At 48.1% G+C, this 17,886-nt stretch overlaps 1 protein-coding gene across 4 annotated transcripts in view; it reads right to left on the bottom strand.

The window, feature by feature from the left end:
- Positions 1-950: 950 nt before the first annotated feature.
- TMEM185A (transmembrane protein 185A) overlaps positions 951-17,886 on the bottom strand; it is a 40,924-nt gene continuing 23,988 nt past the window's right edge. For all 4 annotated transcript variants that reach the window (XM_029929496.1, XM_029929498.1, XM_029929497.1 and 1 more), the window contains 6 exons: positions 17,137-17,313; positions 14,859-15,066; positions 7,909-7,992; positions 4,414-4,590; positions 3,756-3,879; positions 951-2,605 (listed from right to left, as the gene is read on the bottom strand). In XM_029929496.1, coding sequence (XP_029785356.1) covers positions 2,361-2,605; positions 3,756-3,879; positions 4,414-4,590; positions 7,909-7,992; positions 14,859-15,066; positions 17,137-17,313 — 1,015 coding nt within the window. In that variant the 3' untranslated portion in view covers positions 951-2,360. The remainder of the gene's footprint in view (positions 2,606-3,755; positions 3,880-4,413; positions 4,591-7,908; positions 7,993-14,858; positions 15,067-17,136; positions 17,314-17,886) is intronic.

Genomic DNA, 17,886 nt, shown 5'->3' with positions numbered 1-17,886 from the left:
GGCTTACCTGAAGACACATGGAGAGTGCTGCTTAGGTGAATGGGTTAGCCGAGTGTCCCCCCACTACCTTGCACGCTGACAAGGGGGGAGGAAGCATTCTCCTTGCCTCTCCTCAGCCTGCACATTGCCCCCTGCACACCCCACCAATGCCTCCCAGGCAGCTTCCTGGGCCCACTGGGCAGGGCACAAGCCACTGGCCTCACGCCATCTTACTTTCCTTGACCGACGTCTGCAGGGACCCCCGTCCTGGTTTGTGCCCAGGGTTTGAGCTCTGCAATCCTTCTCTGGGCTGTGGGGCTGGAGAATCAGTAAAAAGCAGCCATGTAGAGAAGCCTCTCTTGCACATTCTCCCCACGTGCAGGGCCGCCTACCCCGAAGACCCACCACACAGTCTCTCAAATCTGGGCAGGAACTCAATGATCTTCCAGAGATTTCCATGAAGCAGAAATACCTCCAAACACAAGAGCATTCTGTCTAACATCAAGTCTGAAATATGGTCTGTGGACTTTGGCTCCCTGCAGGCAATCCATGGACTGAAAAGCCATCTGAGTTAAGTGCCTGGTAAAATGCACTGACAGCTAGATGAGCTAGACAGAAATCACAGGGTATTTTAAATGTAAGCGATACTCAGCCGCTGGTGTCACCGAGCAATGCCTCAGGGCCACTAAAAAGCCTATTTCAGTTTTAGGCTGTCTTGAGACTCAGGAGTACTCTCGTAAGGAGCCTAAGCTATAAAAATGACGATGTCGGTTTATCCAGCCAATGGTCAAGTCTCCATGACGTCTGTCTCTCTCTATACTCTCTATGCTCAGGCTGTACCTGAAGACTCATTAGAGATGTTCACCCATCCCCACAGGCCTTGGTCGCCTGTGACCGCTACAGGGTGTTTCATGCTGGCTGAGAAGAATCCAAGCATCCCGGACCGTATCTCACGGAAGATGCACACAGTACCATGGAAAAGGAGGAACCAGTTTATTGAATAACTGCAAGGAGCAAAAATAGTTGATTGAGCTACACTTGTTACACAGCAAGCAGGAAAGGCTTTGCCATTCCCATGTTCCCCGCCTCCCCCGAGGCAACAGGCTGGCTGGAAGCCGCTGCGCCGGACACCGGTTGAGCCTGACTGGGACACGTCAGCAGCTGCCCCCGTTAAACCCTTCCCTCTCGGGGCAATGCTGCCAGTGGTCCTTTTCTCTCCTTTCACAAGTGGCTACTTTTTCTCAGGCCGAAAGCTCTTATCCTGGAGGATCTGCTTTCCTCTGCTTTGCCTGGGGTCTACCAGCAGTTCTTGGAACAAACGTACTCCTAGTTAAAAGCTCGGCCAGCCGGAGGGGCTTTTGTTGGGGGCTGACAAAAGGACTCAGACCTTAACAAATACACAATTCCCGCGTCTATTTCCAGTTTCAGCAACTTTCTCCAGTATTCTAGTTTCAGCTCATGCAAATATCCCCAGCATGTAGGAAAGGCCTAAACCATGTCTTGCCTATTGTCGCTGTTCTGGCAGTAGCAGCTACTGTGTGTGTGGTGAATTTCAAGGGGGGGGGGTGATGACGATGGCCCATAAAGAGGTAATACCCCCTGGGCAGGACAGGTGCACCAGCAGCTTCTGCTTCTGCTTTTGCTTCTGCAACAGAACACGCATGTCTCCCTCCCATACAAGCTCATAAAAAAATACTTTAACAGAATATACTGTACAGAACTAGGATTTAACACGGTATATTACAACGCTAAAATGTTTGTATAAATACTATACAGGCACGGAGTCACTCCATTGGAAAGGGCTCACTGGTGGGGCCATTAAAAACTGCTGTCAGCATTGCCCAAAGAGAAACAACTTCCACAGCAGGAACATGAACAGTAATGATGGTGTGGGTACACACGTGATGCCACAGAGGCGTATTTACAGTTCCTACTGACTACGTTGCAACAGGAAAGTCTATGCTATGTGGTGAGGCCGGCCTGCTTTGAAAAGCCATTTTCAAAGAACACTTTTAGCACTTTGAAAACCAGTTCCTTCTCTGGCCTAAGCAGCCATGCCTAACAGACCCAAGTCGGCTCCTAAGGTGCCTGCCCAGAGGGGACCGCTCTCCCCTTCTCACACAGGCTCCCTCCATCACACCCGCATCCACCGACACATGCCCTGGCCCAGCCCACACCACGGGTGCCAGTCACCTGCCATTTGTGTGTCCCGTCAGGGTGAGTCACTGGTAGGCATTGTGTGCAAACAAGGCATGAGATGGAAGTCACGGGGGCCCCAGCTCCAGCTCCAGTTCTGGGCGGGGTCAACACAGAGGCAGAGGAGGGCAGGAAACAGCGTGCGTCCCAGAGGTCCACTTGCATTCTGCCCAAGGAGGTGGCGTCTAATCCGGCATTTCAATGTTCAGTTTGGGTGGTGGGAGGACATACTTCCCAGGGCTCTGGGTGATGACCACCCTGGTCTTCTTCCGAAACATGGGAGCAATTTTAGGAGGCTCCGGAACTGGGGTTTCTTCGGTTTCCTCATTATCTTCGTGATGGAGGTCATAGGAAATGTTTCCATATTCTCTCAAAACTGGGAAGATTTCGAGCAGAAACTGACAGAAATCCTTGCGAATACCAAACCACCCTGAAAAAGAAGTTTGAGAAAATGTTTTCCAACACTAGCCTCCACTGAATTTCACGTGACTTTTCTTTCCTGAATGTGGTGTTTTACTTGTACAGTTTAACGCGTTATCCTGATCTTAGAAATGAAGATAGAGAAAGGCCCAAATACCCACTAATGGCAAGAGGATAGGTCCGTGGTTCTGTGGCTCTCCCAGTGGGGCTCCCAGACCAGCAGTGACCACATGTACCCCTGCGACCCTGTCAGAGATCGAAGACTATAGGTGACGTGGGGTGGCCCACGGGCATGGGCCTCCCGGGACTCCGATGGCTGCTCCCGTGGGAAGGGCTGCTTGAGCAAGTGTCAAGTATCTGCGGCACCAAGACTATGTCCACAGCCTCTCATCTTCCCCGCCTGGGAGACACGCCCATGGGACGAGGAGTGTCAAGGATGTCATTCGAGAAAGGGACTTCTGTCAGTATCTGGCAGGCATGCTGGTCCAGGCCGGCAGGCAGCCTGAGCTACTTCTCAAAGTTGCTTCTCTGGGACCTGCTCTTGCCATCTGTGCCACGGGACCGCCCACCGGCTCAGTGCTGGCTGCCCCGGGGCACAACACCTCCCACCTGCCGGTTCCCCTGGCTTCTAGAATGGTGTGCTCGGGGGCTACCTGCAAAGGCGCTCACAGTCTAGTGAGGAGGGAACCTTTGTCAAGGATCACTTCAGAACCGAATGTGTCATCATGCAGGTGGAGGGGAGAGAGAGCAGGTGAAGCACCTCTGACAAGACACGGTGACGTGTCACTGGGGAGAATGAGGAAGACACAGAGCCTGAAAGGACGCCTAGGATTTGGTAGGCAGCATGGATCTTCATGTAGTCCTTGGAAGCCCCTGGAAAGAGGTATCTTGATCCCCATGCAGCAGAGGGGACAGGCTGAGAGGCTACGTACCGTGGTCAGCCCCACCTCAAATGGCAGAGGGGACTGGTAGGAAGGCCACGGTGTGGGGCAGGGAAAGCAAAGTTGAGAGCTCACCCTTTCCTTCAAAACTTCCAGGCCTTTCTCAGGTCTAGCTTTCCCACGCGACCTCCCTTAGCTTGGACCCTCAGGCTCATCTTTTCACAGAGTGGGGCCACACAAACACACAGGTCAAGGGCTCCTGAAGTGCTGAGTACATACAGTGGTTTCCTCCCTTCTGTCCAAATGTGGTTGCCATCAGAGTGATCAAGGAGAGCCAAAGGGGGACAAATATTGGGATACAAGAGAATGCGTTGTGGCCGTCCAGTTTGTGAACCAACAGGATCTAAGGAAAGAGAAACAGCTTAGGTTCTATCGATCAAGCATCTGCAGGTGACGACGTCCGAAGCCAGTCCACCCATCCCTTGTCCGGTCTCAGGACGGGGAAAACCAGCTCTGCAGGAGACCACGAGACCCTCTATTCTGCAGGGCAGCGAGATAAGCTCTCTTGTCCTCTTCAGGACTAAGCACAATCTGTCCACTTGGGAAGTTTCAACACCAACATTGTTACAAGAGGCTCCTCCTGGTGTTTGTTCTGAAGAGTCAACAGTGCCTATTCTATAGTTCTACACAGAACTCAGAGATGAAGAACACCCACCTTTCTCTTTCTACTTGTAAACAACTCAGTACACAGCCAGGCATCACGGCTAGGGAGACCGCTCACTGCCCACCCCCAGGAGAAAGGTCGCTCTGATTTCACCATCATCCTCTCCATATGCTCATCTCCAGGTAGAGAAGGCTGCCCTGACAGGTGCGCAGGGTACGGGCACAGGGAAGGCTGGGCCTCGGGCACTGAAGGGTTTTGGTGTCGGAAGCTTACCTCAAAAGTAAGAAGAGGAACAACAATGGTCATCCAGCTCAATGCCATTGTTATGTGTGTCCTTCGCTGTTCTGCAATCACATCCATGGAACGCAGGAACAGGACAGACCACACAATGTAATAGAGAACCACCAGGCACAGAAAGGACATGAGAATCCACAAAGGGACACACACGACCTGAGGGAAGAAGGAGAGAAAAAAATCTTTATAGTTGGTGCCCAGCACCCGCAGGGGGGCATAGTCAAGCCCTTACTGGATGGATCTCTGCAGTAAGACAACGTGCACACGGATGAGGACAGCCCCCCCGCACTGCACGGGTGCTGTGAAGGCCCATCTCTGGGACATGTTCTGCTGTGGGTCACTCCTGGGGGGAGAAGTCTGACAGCTGCCCTTCCTAAAATATGATCTCACTCAGCCTGTCTCAGGCTCTGCCCTGCAGGGAACAGGACAGCCCGCCACCGGGGGCACCCTCCCCCTACCTGCCCGACATACCCTCTCCACAGGCTGCTTCCCCATCCCACTGGAGGCACTTTGGCCAGAGACTCTGTGGGATGCACCCCTGGGAACTTTTTGCTGCCCGGGTTGCAGAGGCCCTCCACTTACGTGCACAACGACACTGACAGGGTCCTGCCACCCGGTCTCTGCCACCTCACTCTGCTGCCATTGCACTGGAAAGACCTGGCTTCACCCCTGCATGAGCCCACAGGAGAGGTCCCTGGGGCCCCGCCAGGCTCCCCTGTGTGATTCTTCTCCCTCCTGCACTGCCCCCTTGGCTCCATCTGTCATCTCTCCATCCCATGTTATCAAAAAGTAAATGGATCGTGTCCTTTTGGTAGACACTTCTAGGACTAGCCCCCCAGGCACATGCCGGACTGTGCCTGCGGGCACAGGGCAGTGCCTTCACCCCACAGGACTCCTTTGTGCTGTCCCTTCAGTTTCATAGCCCCCACCCCTGCCCCAGGCAACCACTGACTCGTCCTCTGTCACCAACAAGGTCATCTGTCCAAGAGCTGACGTGCAGGCTGCGGCGGAGCACACCACCTGCTGAGACTGCCCCCTCTCAATCTGCAGAACGTCTGGGAAGTTCCTCCAAGCTGCTGCGTGTAACGACAGGTCGTTTTCAGTGCCAAGTGCTGTTCTGTCGGATGGGTGCCCCACTGCCTGTTTAATGCAGCCACCCATGGAAGGAGATCTGGGTGCTTTCTTGGTTTTGACTATCACAAATAAAGCTATTAACACCTGCACACAGGTTTTGTATGGCTCGATGTATTCGTTTCTCTAGGGCAAATAACCAGGATTGGCACTGCTAAATCATACGGTAACTCCACATTTAACTTTATAGGAAATTGCCCAACCGTTTCTCAGAGGGCCTATATAGTTTAGTATTCCCGCTGGCGGGGTGCAAGTGTCCTGGCCCCTCCGCCCCCTCCCCTGCGCTTGGCATTGTTTTCTTTATCCTTGCCATTCTGGTGAGTGTGCTGTGGGGCCTCAGCCTGATTTGCCTTTGCCTTTCCCTGCTGGGAGATGACGTCCTGTTCATGTGTGTGTTTGCCACGTTTAGCCTCTCTGTGAACTACCTTTCCAAGTCTTCTGTCAGTTTCATTTTTTTATTATACTTTATTGTCAAGTTGGTTTCCATACAACACCCAGTGCTCTTCCCCACAAGTGCCCTCCTCCATGACCATCACCTCCCTTCTGTCAGTTTTAAAGTTTGGTTATATTTTTTTGAGTTTGGAGAGTTTTGTAGATGTCTTGGATACAAGTCCTTGGTTAGACATGTGCTTTGCAAATATTCTCTGCCACTCTGTGGCCTGTCTTTTCACTAATTCCATTTCAGTTCTGAGCTTCCTTTATGGACCTTGCTAGCATCACTTGTAGGGACTCCTCATCTAACCCCAGGTCTCAAAGATTTTCTCCTACATTTTCTTCAAATAGTACATTGGTTTTCCATTTTGTTTTTAGACCTATGACTTGAGTTGGCGTGTGATTTTTAATCTTCTCAAATCGCTTGAGCTCCTGATGGTAGGTCTGGCTGGAAAGTCTATGGAGAGAGAACCAGCCTCCTGTGTCCCCTCCTCATGCAGCCGTTGTCATTTCGGGCCTCCGTGGGTGGGACGCCTGTGATCACAGCAGCCTCACTCGGTCCCTCTTGACCACTGTGCAATCAGACTGCTCCGCCTGCGGGCCCTGCACAGGACTGAGGCCAGAAAATTCCCTCAGTTCACCTACAGAAAACACTCTTAGTTCCTAAGCTTTATGTTTTCTCTGACTGTACTTATACTAACATTTTGGTCCTACTCAGATTTGTTTCTTCATGTCACAACAGAAAATCCTGAACCCAATTAGGATTGTGCAGAGACAGCACCTAAAAGTATGGAGTGGGTCCCAAACGAGTTTGATGATGACTCTTTTATCAAAGGCCTCGTGCACAGGTGAGGAGCCTCATCTCTACTCACTGTGGAGGGGACTTATGTTCCCTTATTTTCTTTCCTGTCACCAAACTAATATTTTCTTTTTTCAAATATTTTTCTATGTTCGTTACTTTTTCTTAAGGTAAACCATGTTCATTACAGAAAATGTCTTATTTGTAAAAGTACACATCAAACAGCAGAGGGAAAAAAACCAGAGCAAAACACCGGAACGACCTCATCTCCCAGAGGCAACGCAACCTTCTACCTGTTTTCTGCATCAGTACTTGGAAGTCCTACTGTGTTCTCCAATCTGTAGCTTGCCGTGTGCACACAGCTACATGTACACATCCCTGTTGATCTGCCCACCCAGCCTTCTATCCATCGATGTAGTCAACTGTAACCAAACACCCAGCAGCTGAAGCCACAGGCTATACGCATGGCTTATACCTCATCCCTGGAAGGAGTGTAAACTGGCACAACTTTGTTAAAAAGCAAGTTGGGTGGAAACCAATTTGATAATAAACTATTAAAAAAACAAAAAAAGATAAAAAGCAAGTTGGTAGTGCAGTTTGTATTTCAAAATCTCAGAAAGCTCCTGCCCTCCACCCCAGTAATACTGTTTCTGGAGTCCTTCCTATGAAAACAATGAAAAAAAATCAGGCAAAGATTTTTATGCACAAAAACACATGTTACGTCACAATTTAGAATCACACTCGTGTCAACTTCCATATTTGGAAATAAGGGAGGGTTTAGTAAACGCATTTGAAGAACACTGCATCAATTAAACTTCAGGTTCTGTTCATCGAGACCTTTGATTGACACAGGAAAATTCTTAGGATGCGCTAGAACGAGAAAGCAGCACGCAACGCGATACACACAGGCCGTTCTCAGCCGCCCGCGTGAGACGGCAGCCTCCAGCACAGGAAACACACAGCACTGCTCCTGCGAGCCCCCAGCGGGCCACAGGTGATAGCGTGCTATTAACTACGCTTCTCTGTCTTTTCCAAGCTTTCCACAATGAACACAACTTACTTTTACAGTTAAAAAAAGAAAAGTTTATTTTAGGATTTTAAAAGTTACATACAAGCCAGGGCCAGTGGATGATCTTGTCCAGTCTTAAGGCAATGAATATAAACTGCAGGATGTTGACAGAACACAGTATTTCTAGCTAAAAATGAAGAGAAGAGTCAATTAAACAAAGGAAAAGTTGTATTCAGTACTGCAATTATTTGCTTAACACACTAAAAGGCAATGCAAATTATAATATGGTAAAAGTTTTAATAAGTTATATTGGGACTTCCAGGGGCACATGAGTGGCTCAGTCAGTTAAGCACTGACTTTGGCTCAGGTCATGATCTCTCAGTTCATGAGTTTAAGCCCCACATTGGGCTCTCTCTGTGCTGACAGTGTAGAGCCTGCTTGGGATTCTCTCTCTCTCTCTCTCTCTCTCTCTCTGTCTCTGTCTCTCTCTCTCTCTCTCTCTCTCTCTCTCTCTCTCTCTCTCTCTCTCTCTCTCTGTCTCTCTCTCTCTCTCTCATTTTGAGAGAGAGTTTATTTATTATTTTATAAATAAATTAAAAAATTATACTGGGACCTCCTGATTTGCAGCACCACAGGAGGGAAGCGATGCAGAGGCAAAGAAAGCCCGTCCCCGGCCTCCTGCCTCAGCCCCTCTGCTTAGCGGCTGCCCTGTCCTTTCTGCTCTTACCATACAATAGCCTTGCCTCGAGGCTCGCTGAGTAGAGGCAATCTGTGGCAGATACCCCAACATCCTTCCTGCCCTACCCACAAACTTCTCAACTTCTAACCACACCTACACTTCCATCTTCTTGTGCCCAGGACGCAGATCTGCATTCCACCCCTTGCTTTCTGGCTCACTGAGAACCTTGTCACATTAAGGCATCACTTACAGATTCCTTACTGCATCTTTTTTTATTATTGAGAGAGAGAGAGAGAGAGAGAGAGAGAGAGAGAGAGAGAGAGGGAAACAGACTCCAATTGGGGAGGGGCAGAGAGAGAGGGAGACACAATATCCAGAGCAGGGTCCAGACTCTGAGCTGTTAGCACAGAGCCCAATGTAGGGCCCGAACCCATGAGCAGTAAGATCATGACCTGAGCCGAAGTTGTATGCTCAACCAACTGAGCCACCCAGGTGCCCTTCCTTTCTGCATCTTTAATCCTGCCTGTTCCACTGATCCCTCCCAGAAGCACAGAAAAAAGTTCAACTCCTTCCCATTAAACACAAAACAACGCCAAGACTAAATGACCCCATCCATCCCTTGAGTCAGTATCCCCTCCCAGCCGTAGCTCTTTCCGTTACCATCAAGCTTTGTAAGACCTCGCAGACGCACAAGTCCCCCTGGCGTCCCCTGCTATTCTGAGCTCCCGGCAGTGGGACCCAGCCCCCAGCTCTAACCACTGGTGAATGCTTCTGTCAGGGTCACCAGTAACCCCTGTAGCATCGAACCACCTATGTCACACCACCTTATGGGGCATCTATGCAGCATGCCTTTCCAGGAGCCCAATGCAATCTTGCCCTCCTCCTCGTGGTCTTGCAGCTCCTTTTCAGTCTCCTCCTCTCCTTGAACCCTGATGCCCCCCAGAGCCTTCAATTCAGTCTTCTTTCCCCACTAGCGAGACACAGACGCAAACATGCATGCTTACACTCGCTTGTCCGGCTATCCACAGACCTATCTTGTAGGACCTCCAGTTGGTTGTTTCTCCCAGTCCTGTCTCTGGCCTAGCCTTCCTGCTTTGGCCCAGACCCAACCCTTCTAGAGGTGCCTTGCCTGGAGCTGGCCCCAGACTGAGTCCATCATCCCCTGGCACCTTTACAACTTTATCCCGTCCTGGTGCCTTCCATAGCCTCCCGCCTTGAAGGCAAGACGGTAAGGCACCATGGCAGCCCGATTACTCAAGCTACACTGCCAGCATGCACCCTCTATTCCTCTTCCCACTCTTTCATGCTCGTTCACCGAGTCCTGGACTCTCTACCACCCCGAGGACCACTCCCTAGTCAGGACTTTCCCCTCACCAGCCCCCACAAATGCCTCCAGCAGCCCCCTAACCAGCTTCCCAGCCTCCAGTTTGGAAGGCTCTCTGCTCCCCAATATCCAGGCTGTCCTCCTTCTAGCTGTGGTGCTCACTGCTCTCCAATGGCTTGCCACTGCCTACAAAATGAGACTCACAGGAAGCCATGTGACCTGGCCCAGAGCTTCCTCTAAGTTCTCAGTTCACAGAGCATTTAGTGAGGTAGCAATTCTTACACAGGACTCTGGGCTGAAAACAATCCTTAGCAGTTCCATTGGGTTAACTATTTAGTTCTAAAATTAGTAAGTATTTACGTGCTAAGTAGCCATCTAAAAAATAACTCACATAAATTGAAAGAAAAATACGATTTTTATTTCATTCTTAAACCACCACAAGTGCTCCCTAAGAGGATGTGTGTGCCTGTTGGGTACTGCACCCTCATTGCCTGTTCTCCAGGTGGATTTTTGCACAGGACTACCTTCTTATGGCAACTGCCAACAACCTAGCTTCTTATATGTTATCGTCCGAACCAATGTAGTGTGACCTAAAACTAAAACTGTGAACTCCTTGGAGGTAGTAGTTTACAGCATGTCCCCACTGCTGGTTGGTATGACTGCTTCTCCCTCAAAAATGCCCAATATCCCATGGTGCCCTGTGAGTTCACTATGGCGCCCTGGGACAGCTCAGCGCATGCTCTGAGGACTGAGAATCTGGCCCCTACTCAGCTCTTCTCTACACACTTCCTTCCCCCAACTCCCGCCACTCGCTCCTTTGCACTTTATGCTCCAGCAGTGACAACTTACCGTCTTAACCAGCCTCAGCTGTACGGCACGGTGGCAGCAAGTCCGTTAGTACTGCTGTGCGCCTTCATCACCATCTACCTCTAGAAGTCTCTGCATCTTGGCCAACTGCTCCAGTCAGACTGGAGCTACCATAGTTCACTCAGCATGACAGATTTCCTCCTGCCTCTAGGCCTCAGTGTGTTGCTCCCTCTGCCCGGAAAACACATGCTGTGCCCCATCTGCATAGGCACCCTGGCAAACCCTGCTATTCCCTCACGTCTCTGTGTAAGCCGATCCCCAGTCGCCCGTTAGCAAATGCTGGACTCTTGCTCCTGGGACATAAGAACCAAGAGGCAGGGAGCTCAACTGCTGGCACGGTGTTTCCTCTTGTGTGTAGGAAGGCCAGGAGGGTGAGCAATTTACGTTTTGTAACTCCACATTAGGAAAATATGGTTTTGTGCCCAATGTAGTCCTAGCCCTTGTACATACTTTTACTTTCTAAGAAGCAAAGTTCCAAAATTTTAGCCATCTTAAGCTTCCTCTTTAGTCCCTATCCAACAGTATTTAGATAACTCTTCCAGTGCGTTTCAACCTGGGCAACACTGCTGCTGCACCAGGAAAAGGCTAGGAAATGGGCAGCAGCAGCGCTGGGCGTCACAAAGACCCGTCGTGGGGAGCCTCTCCACTACCCTGTCATGGGCAGAGGTCAGACATAAGCTCCCTGCAGTGCCGAAGACGGTCCTGTTCAACACAACACATCCGATCCCAAAGGCCAATAGCGCACGTCCCTCCCTCACTGAGAAACGTGAGCCAAATAGGGAGTATCTAGAATGCGTGCTCTCAGTGACTGTGTGTAATGTAAACTTTTGCAAATGATGTTTAAAGCTTGGTTTTGCTCCAACCGCCCCAGGAAGTAGAGAGAGCATGCAAAGCAACAGCGGCATAAAGTAAAACAGTCAGGATGACTGGGGAGAATTGATGCCTTTAACCAGCCCGGGGAATACAGACTCAGGTGAGGCTGGATAAGGCATCCGGAGCTGATGCAGAAATCAGAGTTTGGCAGTGTGAGTCTAGGGGGTCACAGAACATACCCGGCAATGAAGACAGGGAGTATAAACAAGATCAAGTTCATTCAGAGGAAGCATGCAAGGTGAGGTCAGAAAAGGCTCCCAAGCCCAGAATCCTGAGAAGCAGTGATGGAGCTAAAGCAGAGGTGACCAAAATAGTCAAAGGCCTGGGGACTGTTAGGAGCTACCGAAAAGAGAGGACTAAAAGGGCCCACAGGATCTGGCCAGTTTCTGGGGAGCATAGGGCTGAGCAGGGAGCATGAGGTCAGAACAGCAAGGCGGAAGGAAGCCTTTCTGTGGACTCAGGAGCAAACACTCAGAGGCCCCAGCAGGGGAGAGGGTCTGCTTCCCCCAGGGAAGGAGTGCCATGCAGAGGCGGACAGGTAGGCTGCACGGGGACAAGGAGGGTCTCAGTGTTTCCCAACCTTGCTCCCATGACTGTCCCCCAAGGAGTCTTTCATACATCGTTTCCCTGACTGCACTCCCTCATGAAGTGTGCATGCCACAGGCAAGCAGCCAGCGGACTGGGAAAAGTAGCCAGGTTGATGAAGACTGGGTTGACTGCAGGGATGAGAAAGTGGGTCCTCAGATACCACGGTTGCTCCAGCCTACCAGGCACACTGCCCTGTGCCCTCGCCCCCCAGTGTCAGGACCAGGGATGCCCTCCCTGGTCCAGACCAAGCCCTTCCTGGTGCTCAAGGTCCTGTACCTGTGGGTTCCCTCAGGGTCGAATTCTCTCACCGCCCCCTCTCTGTGGGCTCCTTCTTCTCAAGTTCCTGTACCCCGAGGATTCCAGCCCAACTGCCACTCCCCTTCCTCTACTTTTTACTCACCCAACTCAAAACAGAGCATCCCTAGCCATCTCGTTCTTTCCTCAACTGTATAGGGCTCTGGGCCCTCAGCCTCCATGTGCTTTGGTGTGCAGTCTCTGGAGTAAGGCTGACTGGCATGGGATCGTGGCCCTGGCCCTGCCCCTTAACCGACAGCTAGGAACGAATTCCTTCCTCTCCCTGGAACATAGGGGTGGTGACTGCATCTACTTCACAGGGTTGATGTGAATCTTTAAGAAGATACTACTACCTCATCAAGATAAAAAGCTTCTGCACTGCAAAGGAAATAATCAAGAAAACTAATAGGCAACCAACAAAATGGGAAAAGATACTTGCAAATGACATGCCACATAAAGGGCTAGTATCCAAAATGTATAAGGAACTCATCAAACTCCACACCCGAAAAACAAATAACCCAGTGAGAAAATGGGCAGAAGACATGAATAGACACTTCTCCAAAGAAGACATCCAGATGGCCAACAGACACATGAAACGATGCTCAGCATCACTCATCATCAGGGAAATACAAATGAAAACCACACTGAGATACCACCTCACACCAGTCAGAGTGGCTAAAATGAACAAATCAAGAGACTATAGATGCTGGCGAGGGAGTGGAGAAATGGGCACTCTCCTACACTGTTGGTGGGAATGTAAACTGGTGCACCTGCTCTGGAAACCAGTGTGGAGGTTCCTCAAAAAACTATCAATAGAACTCCCCTATGACCCAGCAATAGCACTGCTAGGGATTTACCCAAGGGATACAGAAGTGCTGATGCATAGGGGCACATGTACCCCAATGTTCATAGCGACACTTTCAACAATAGCCAAATCATGGAAAGAGCCTAAATGTCCATCAACTGAGGAATAGATCAAGAAGGTGTGGTTTATGTATACAATGGAGTACTATATGGCAATGAGAAAGAATGAAATCTGGTCATTCCTAGCAACATGGATGGAACTCGAGGGTGTCATGCTAAGTGAAATAAGTCAGGCAGAGAAGGCCAGATAACATATGTTTTCACTCATAAGTGTAACAGGAAGAAACTTAGCAGAGGACTATGGGGGAGGGGAAGGGGGAAAATAGTTGGGAAGAGGGAGGGAGGTAAATCATGAGAGACTCTTTATTTTTATTTTTTTAAATTTTTTTATGTTCTTTTTTTATTTTATTTTTTGAGAGAGAGAGAGAGACAGCGTGAGCAGGGGAGGGTCAGAGAGAGAGGGAGACACAGAATCTGAAGCAGGCTCCAGGCTCTGAGCTAGCTCTCAGCACAGAGCCCGATGCGGGGCTCAAACCCACAAACAGTGAGATCATGACCTGAGCCGAAGCTGGACGCTTAACCGACTGAGCCACCCAGGCGCCCCCATGAGAGACTCTTTAATACCGAAAACAAACTGAGGGCTTATGGGGGAGGGGGAGAGGGGAAGGGGAGTGATGGGCATGGAGGAGGGTACTTGTCAGGATGAGCACTGGGTGTTACATGAAAACCAACTTAACAATAAATTATAAAAGAAAAAAAAGATACTACTACATGGGAAAGGACTAGCCTAATGCCCAGCACACAGTAAGTCCTCAATAAATAGGATCTGCAATCATTTCAATACTAGTATTAGTACTGCTAATATTACTTCTTAAATTAATCTGTGTATCCTCTATGTCTAGGTAAAAAGAGCTTAAAGCTAACTAGAGAGCAGATGGAGTGTTAGATCATGGGGTCTGAGGTAGCAAGGTGGTTAGTTTTATGTCTCCATTTGCCTGGGCTACATGGTTCCCAGTTATGTATCAACCACGAGTCTAGATCTTGCTGTGAAAGTATTGCCTTTCAGTAAAGAAAGTTGTCCTCAATATTGCGGGTGGGTTTTACCAATTAGTTACAAGGCCTGAGGTTCCCTGGAGAGGAAGAAATTCTATGTCAAGACTATAGCATCAAGGCAGCCTGCATCTTTAGCCTACCGGCAAGGCCTATGAAAACCAGACCTGCGAGCACCACAACTGCGTGAGCCAGCGCGTGTGACCAATCTCTCTTTCTCCCTCCCTCCCTCCCCGCCTCTCTTATTGGTTCTGTTTCTCAGGAGAAGCCTGACTGACAGGGGTGCCTGGGGGGAGCCGCGCAGCAGCACGAAGCCTGATGGCCTGAGTGAAGAGCCAGCCTTCTAAGTCAAGAACGAGAACCATGATTATTCCCATCATCCTTTTGTTTCCTTACACACCATCACCTGGAGTTAATGATTCCTCTCTTCCTAGCAAAAGCAAGACATCTTCAGTACAGTAAGTGACCAGAAGATTTTATGTTTTAAAACATTGTCAAATAAATGAAATCTCACCTCCAGGGACCGGTCGTGTCGAAAGCCCCAAACACAAGCTGCCACAGAGACCGGGGAAACGAAGAACAGTGGCATGAAGACCAGAAGCCAGAAATGGCTTCCTCTTTCAATCCTGTCACAGACCAGAACTTCAAACATCAATAGGAGCAAGTGGATGCCCACTGCAATTAACATGGCTTTAAACTCCACACATGTTTCTCCTTCTGCTCTAAAAATGGACACAAGAAGAGGAAGAAAAAAAAACCCCTCAGTTCAGAATATCCAAACCAAGCAAGCAGTCCACGGCAAATACCAACTTATGTTGATACCATGAAATATAGTTATAAATTTGACAAAAGCAAAGTAAGTTAGGTAGAAAACTAACAAACCTAATCTTTAATATGCAATCTTCCAAACACCAAAGAACTACATGACAAGAAATATTATGATCAAACCAAAGTTTTAACCGTATAAGGATATTCTCAGAAGTAACAGGCAGTTATTATTTCTCAGACCATGTACATAAATAGTTTTATTCATAACTTTAAATTCAGCTGCTTCCAAGATTATTCAAGCTGATTGCTCCTACTACTAAAAACTGACAAATATCCTCTAAATCTCATGATCCTCATCCCTCAATGAATTAAAAACCATGTAAATCACATTTCATGCAATACTATAAAATTAACTAGCTTTATGAATAAGTGTGGGTTATATTTCAAGAAAATATAGGAACTATTGGTAGGTGCTACTTTGAAATGCAAATAAAATTATGAATGCCTTTTTATTTTCCTTTCTATTCCATTGGGATGAATTAACACCTGCAGATGAAAGAGAAATAAGAGCAGTTAAAACTGTTTTTAAACAAAATCAGTTTAATTAGCTGTTTAGGTGTCATGTAGGAACTTCTCAGATTAACAACGGAAAAAGAATAAGGCTGCTAATCAGGAAAATGCTTACAAGTGAATTTGGAAAGCCTACAATGTTTCATTCAAAATACAGATAAACATCTTTGATGTATCTTCTTGGTGAAAATACACTTGAGTTTAGGACAGAGAGAAAATGAAGCCAGTGGTTACTTCTACAGAACCCAAGAATGTTCCACTGGGTAATGTTACCACCAGACGGCCATGCCCCAACATTCACTCTGCTCGACCACCCACATACAGTTCCTTCCCTTGCTCTAAAAACCTTAAACCACTAGGGCAAAGCTCAAATAGCTTCTAAATATCAATTACTGGAACTACGTTATTTAATTTTTCATTCTTTGAGTCGTAAACATTGGATATCTAAAAATAGCTCATAAAAAAAGAAAAGATTTGCCAGCTGCACAGGTAATCTTCAAAAATAAAGGAAGTCTAAGGACTTTAAAACAGGTATACACAAACATCTCCCATCTGCCAAGGCTCTTCGTAGGGTGTTTTCATGTTCTTAGGTGCATACGTGGTAATGGGCTAAATCTTTTTAAAGTTAATCAAAAACACCCCCTGTACTTTTCTCACACGAGCAGCTGAATGCACCCTGCCTGTCCACTAGGCACCGCTGCCCTCCCGCTCTGCCTGGCAAAGGCTGAGAACAGCCCCTCCAGTCCTGTTTTTTCCTTTCCCAAGTGCCAGCCTCTGTGAGGGAGAAAAGACTCTCCAGGCCCTGGCGGCACTAGGCTGCACAGCGGAGGGAGCCAGCTCCAGGAACCTGGACTAGCTAAGGCGCCATGAAGAAAGGCTCAGAGGAGTTGAGGGTAAAGGTGACCCCTCTTCCTGGCCCCCAAAGGCTCTGCTTTCCTTCACAACATCTGGAACTCATCTTTCCCTGTCTCAGAGATTCACTGTTTCCTGGCCAAACTACCTCCCCCACTCCACTACCAGCCCTAAAGCCCTAGGACCAGGGCACTGGGTAAAGGGGACCCCAGATCCAGGACTGAATTAGAGACAGATATATCCGTAATGACCAGAGACAGGCCTTTGTTTGGTAGAAGCACTCCAGCAAACATGATAGTCTTATGCTTCCTAGTGTAGCATGGTGCAACAGGTCAATATTTTGGATGCATTTTAGCTCAAACTCCCTATTGTAGGACTAGCCAGGACCTAAGCACCCCACATAACACTGTTTATATTTTTTAAAAATGCATATTAAACAAATAATTTATAAAAACCTTAGGCTAGAACTCAGTTTGCCTATATTATAGTTCCTATAAAACCCTAGATAGGTAGAAAAAAACAGTCCTTACTTAATCAAAAGTGAAAAACAAGATCTTGCTCCCTCAGGGTAGAGACCAATCAGATTTATAAAGCAGTATTACCGATATTGGGGATTTCGTGCCCAGACTCCAGTTCCAACTGAGGCTCCAACAATGACCATCAACTTCCACAGCCATATTGGAGCAAAAACAGCCCAGTAACTCCACTGAATGATGCCATCCAGACGAAGGGCCAGCAGCACAGAGAACAGCAGGAGACAGGCATAGATGAGGAATTTACTAGGAGAAAAGTAAAATGATTAAAGAGGACTCACTTTTACAAATAGGTGATACGAACAGGGAGAGTAAGAACAGTATTTTTGAGCATGTGTAAAGAGTCACTAATTCAACAATTGTTTATTGAAAGGTGCTTTGCAGTAGACACTGTTAGGGGATAAGTGCCCCTTCCCTGATGGCACTCTGTCTCTTTCTCTCTCACAAAAATAAATAAAAGCATTAAAAATTTTAAAATAAAAAGGAAACATGATTTGATATGTGCTGGAACAGTGTAGGGTACAGAGGGATGTAAACCCAGAAAAGGAAATATGGATTCTGTATGGGGATACTAGGAAGCTGAGAAGCTTCTAGAATATACGTGAAAAGCTGACAGGCAAGAAATATTATGAAAAGAGGAGGCATTCCAAGCAGAAGGAACTAGATGTACCAAGACATGGAGACTGAAAAAGGCTGACCTGTTTAGGATACAGTCAAGTTTTGTAACTAATTATTTGATTCTAATTTTTAAAAGGTGTGGCATTTATAAGCTTCCATGTTCAGATACAGTAACATTTTAGTACATGCATTACAATTTCT

Source organism: Suricata suricatta, chromosome X (genome assembly GCF_006229205.1).
Source record: "Suricata suricatta isolate VVHF042 chromosome X, meerkat_22Aug2017_6uvM2_HiC, whole genome shotgun sequence".
Classification (NCBI taxonomy): domain Eukaryota; kingdom Metazoa; phylum Chordata; class Mammalia; order Carnivora; family Herpestidae; genus Suricata; species Suricata suricatta.
The sequence above is the reverse complement of the archived record's forward strand: the minus strand, read 5'-3'. Positions and strand labels throughout refer to the sequence as shown.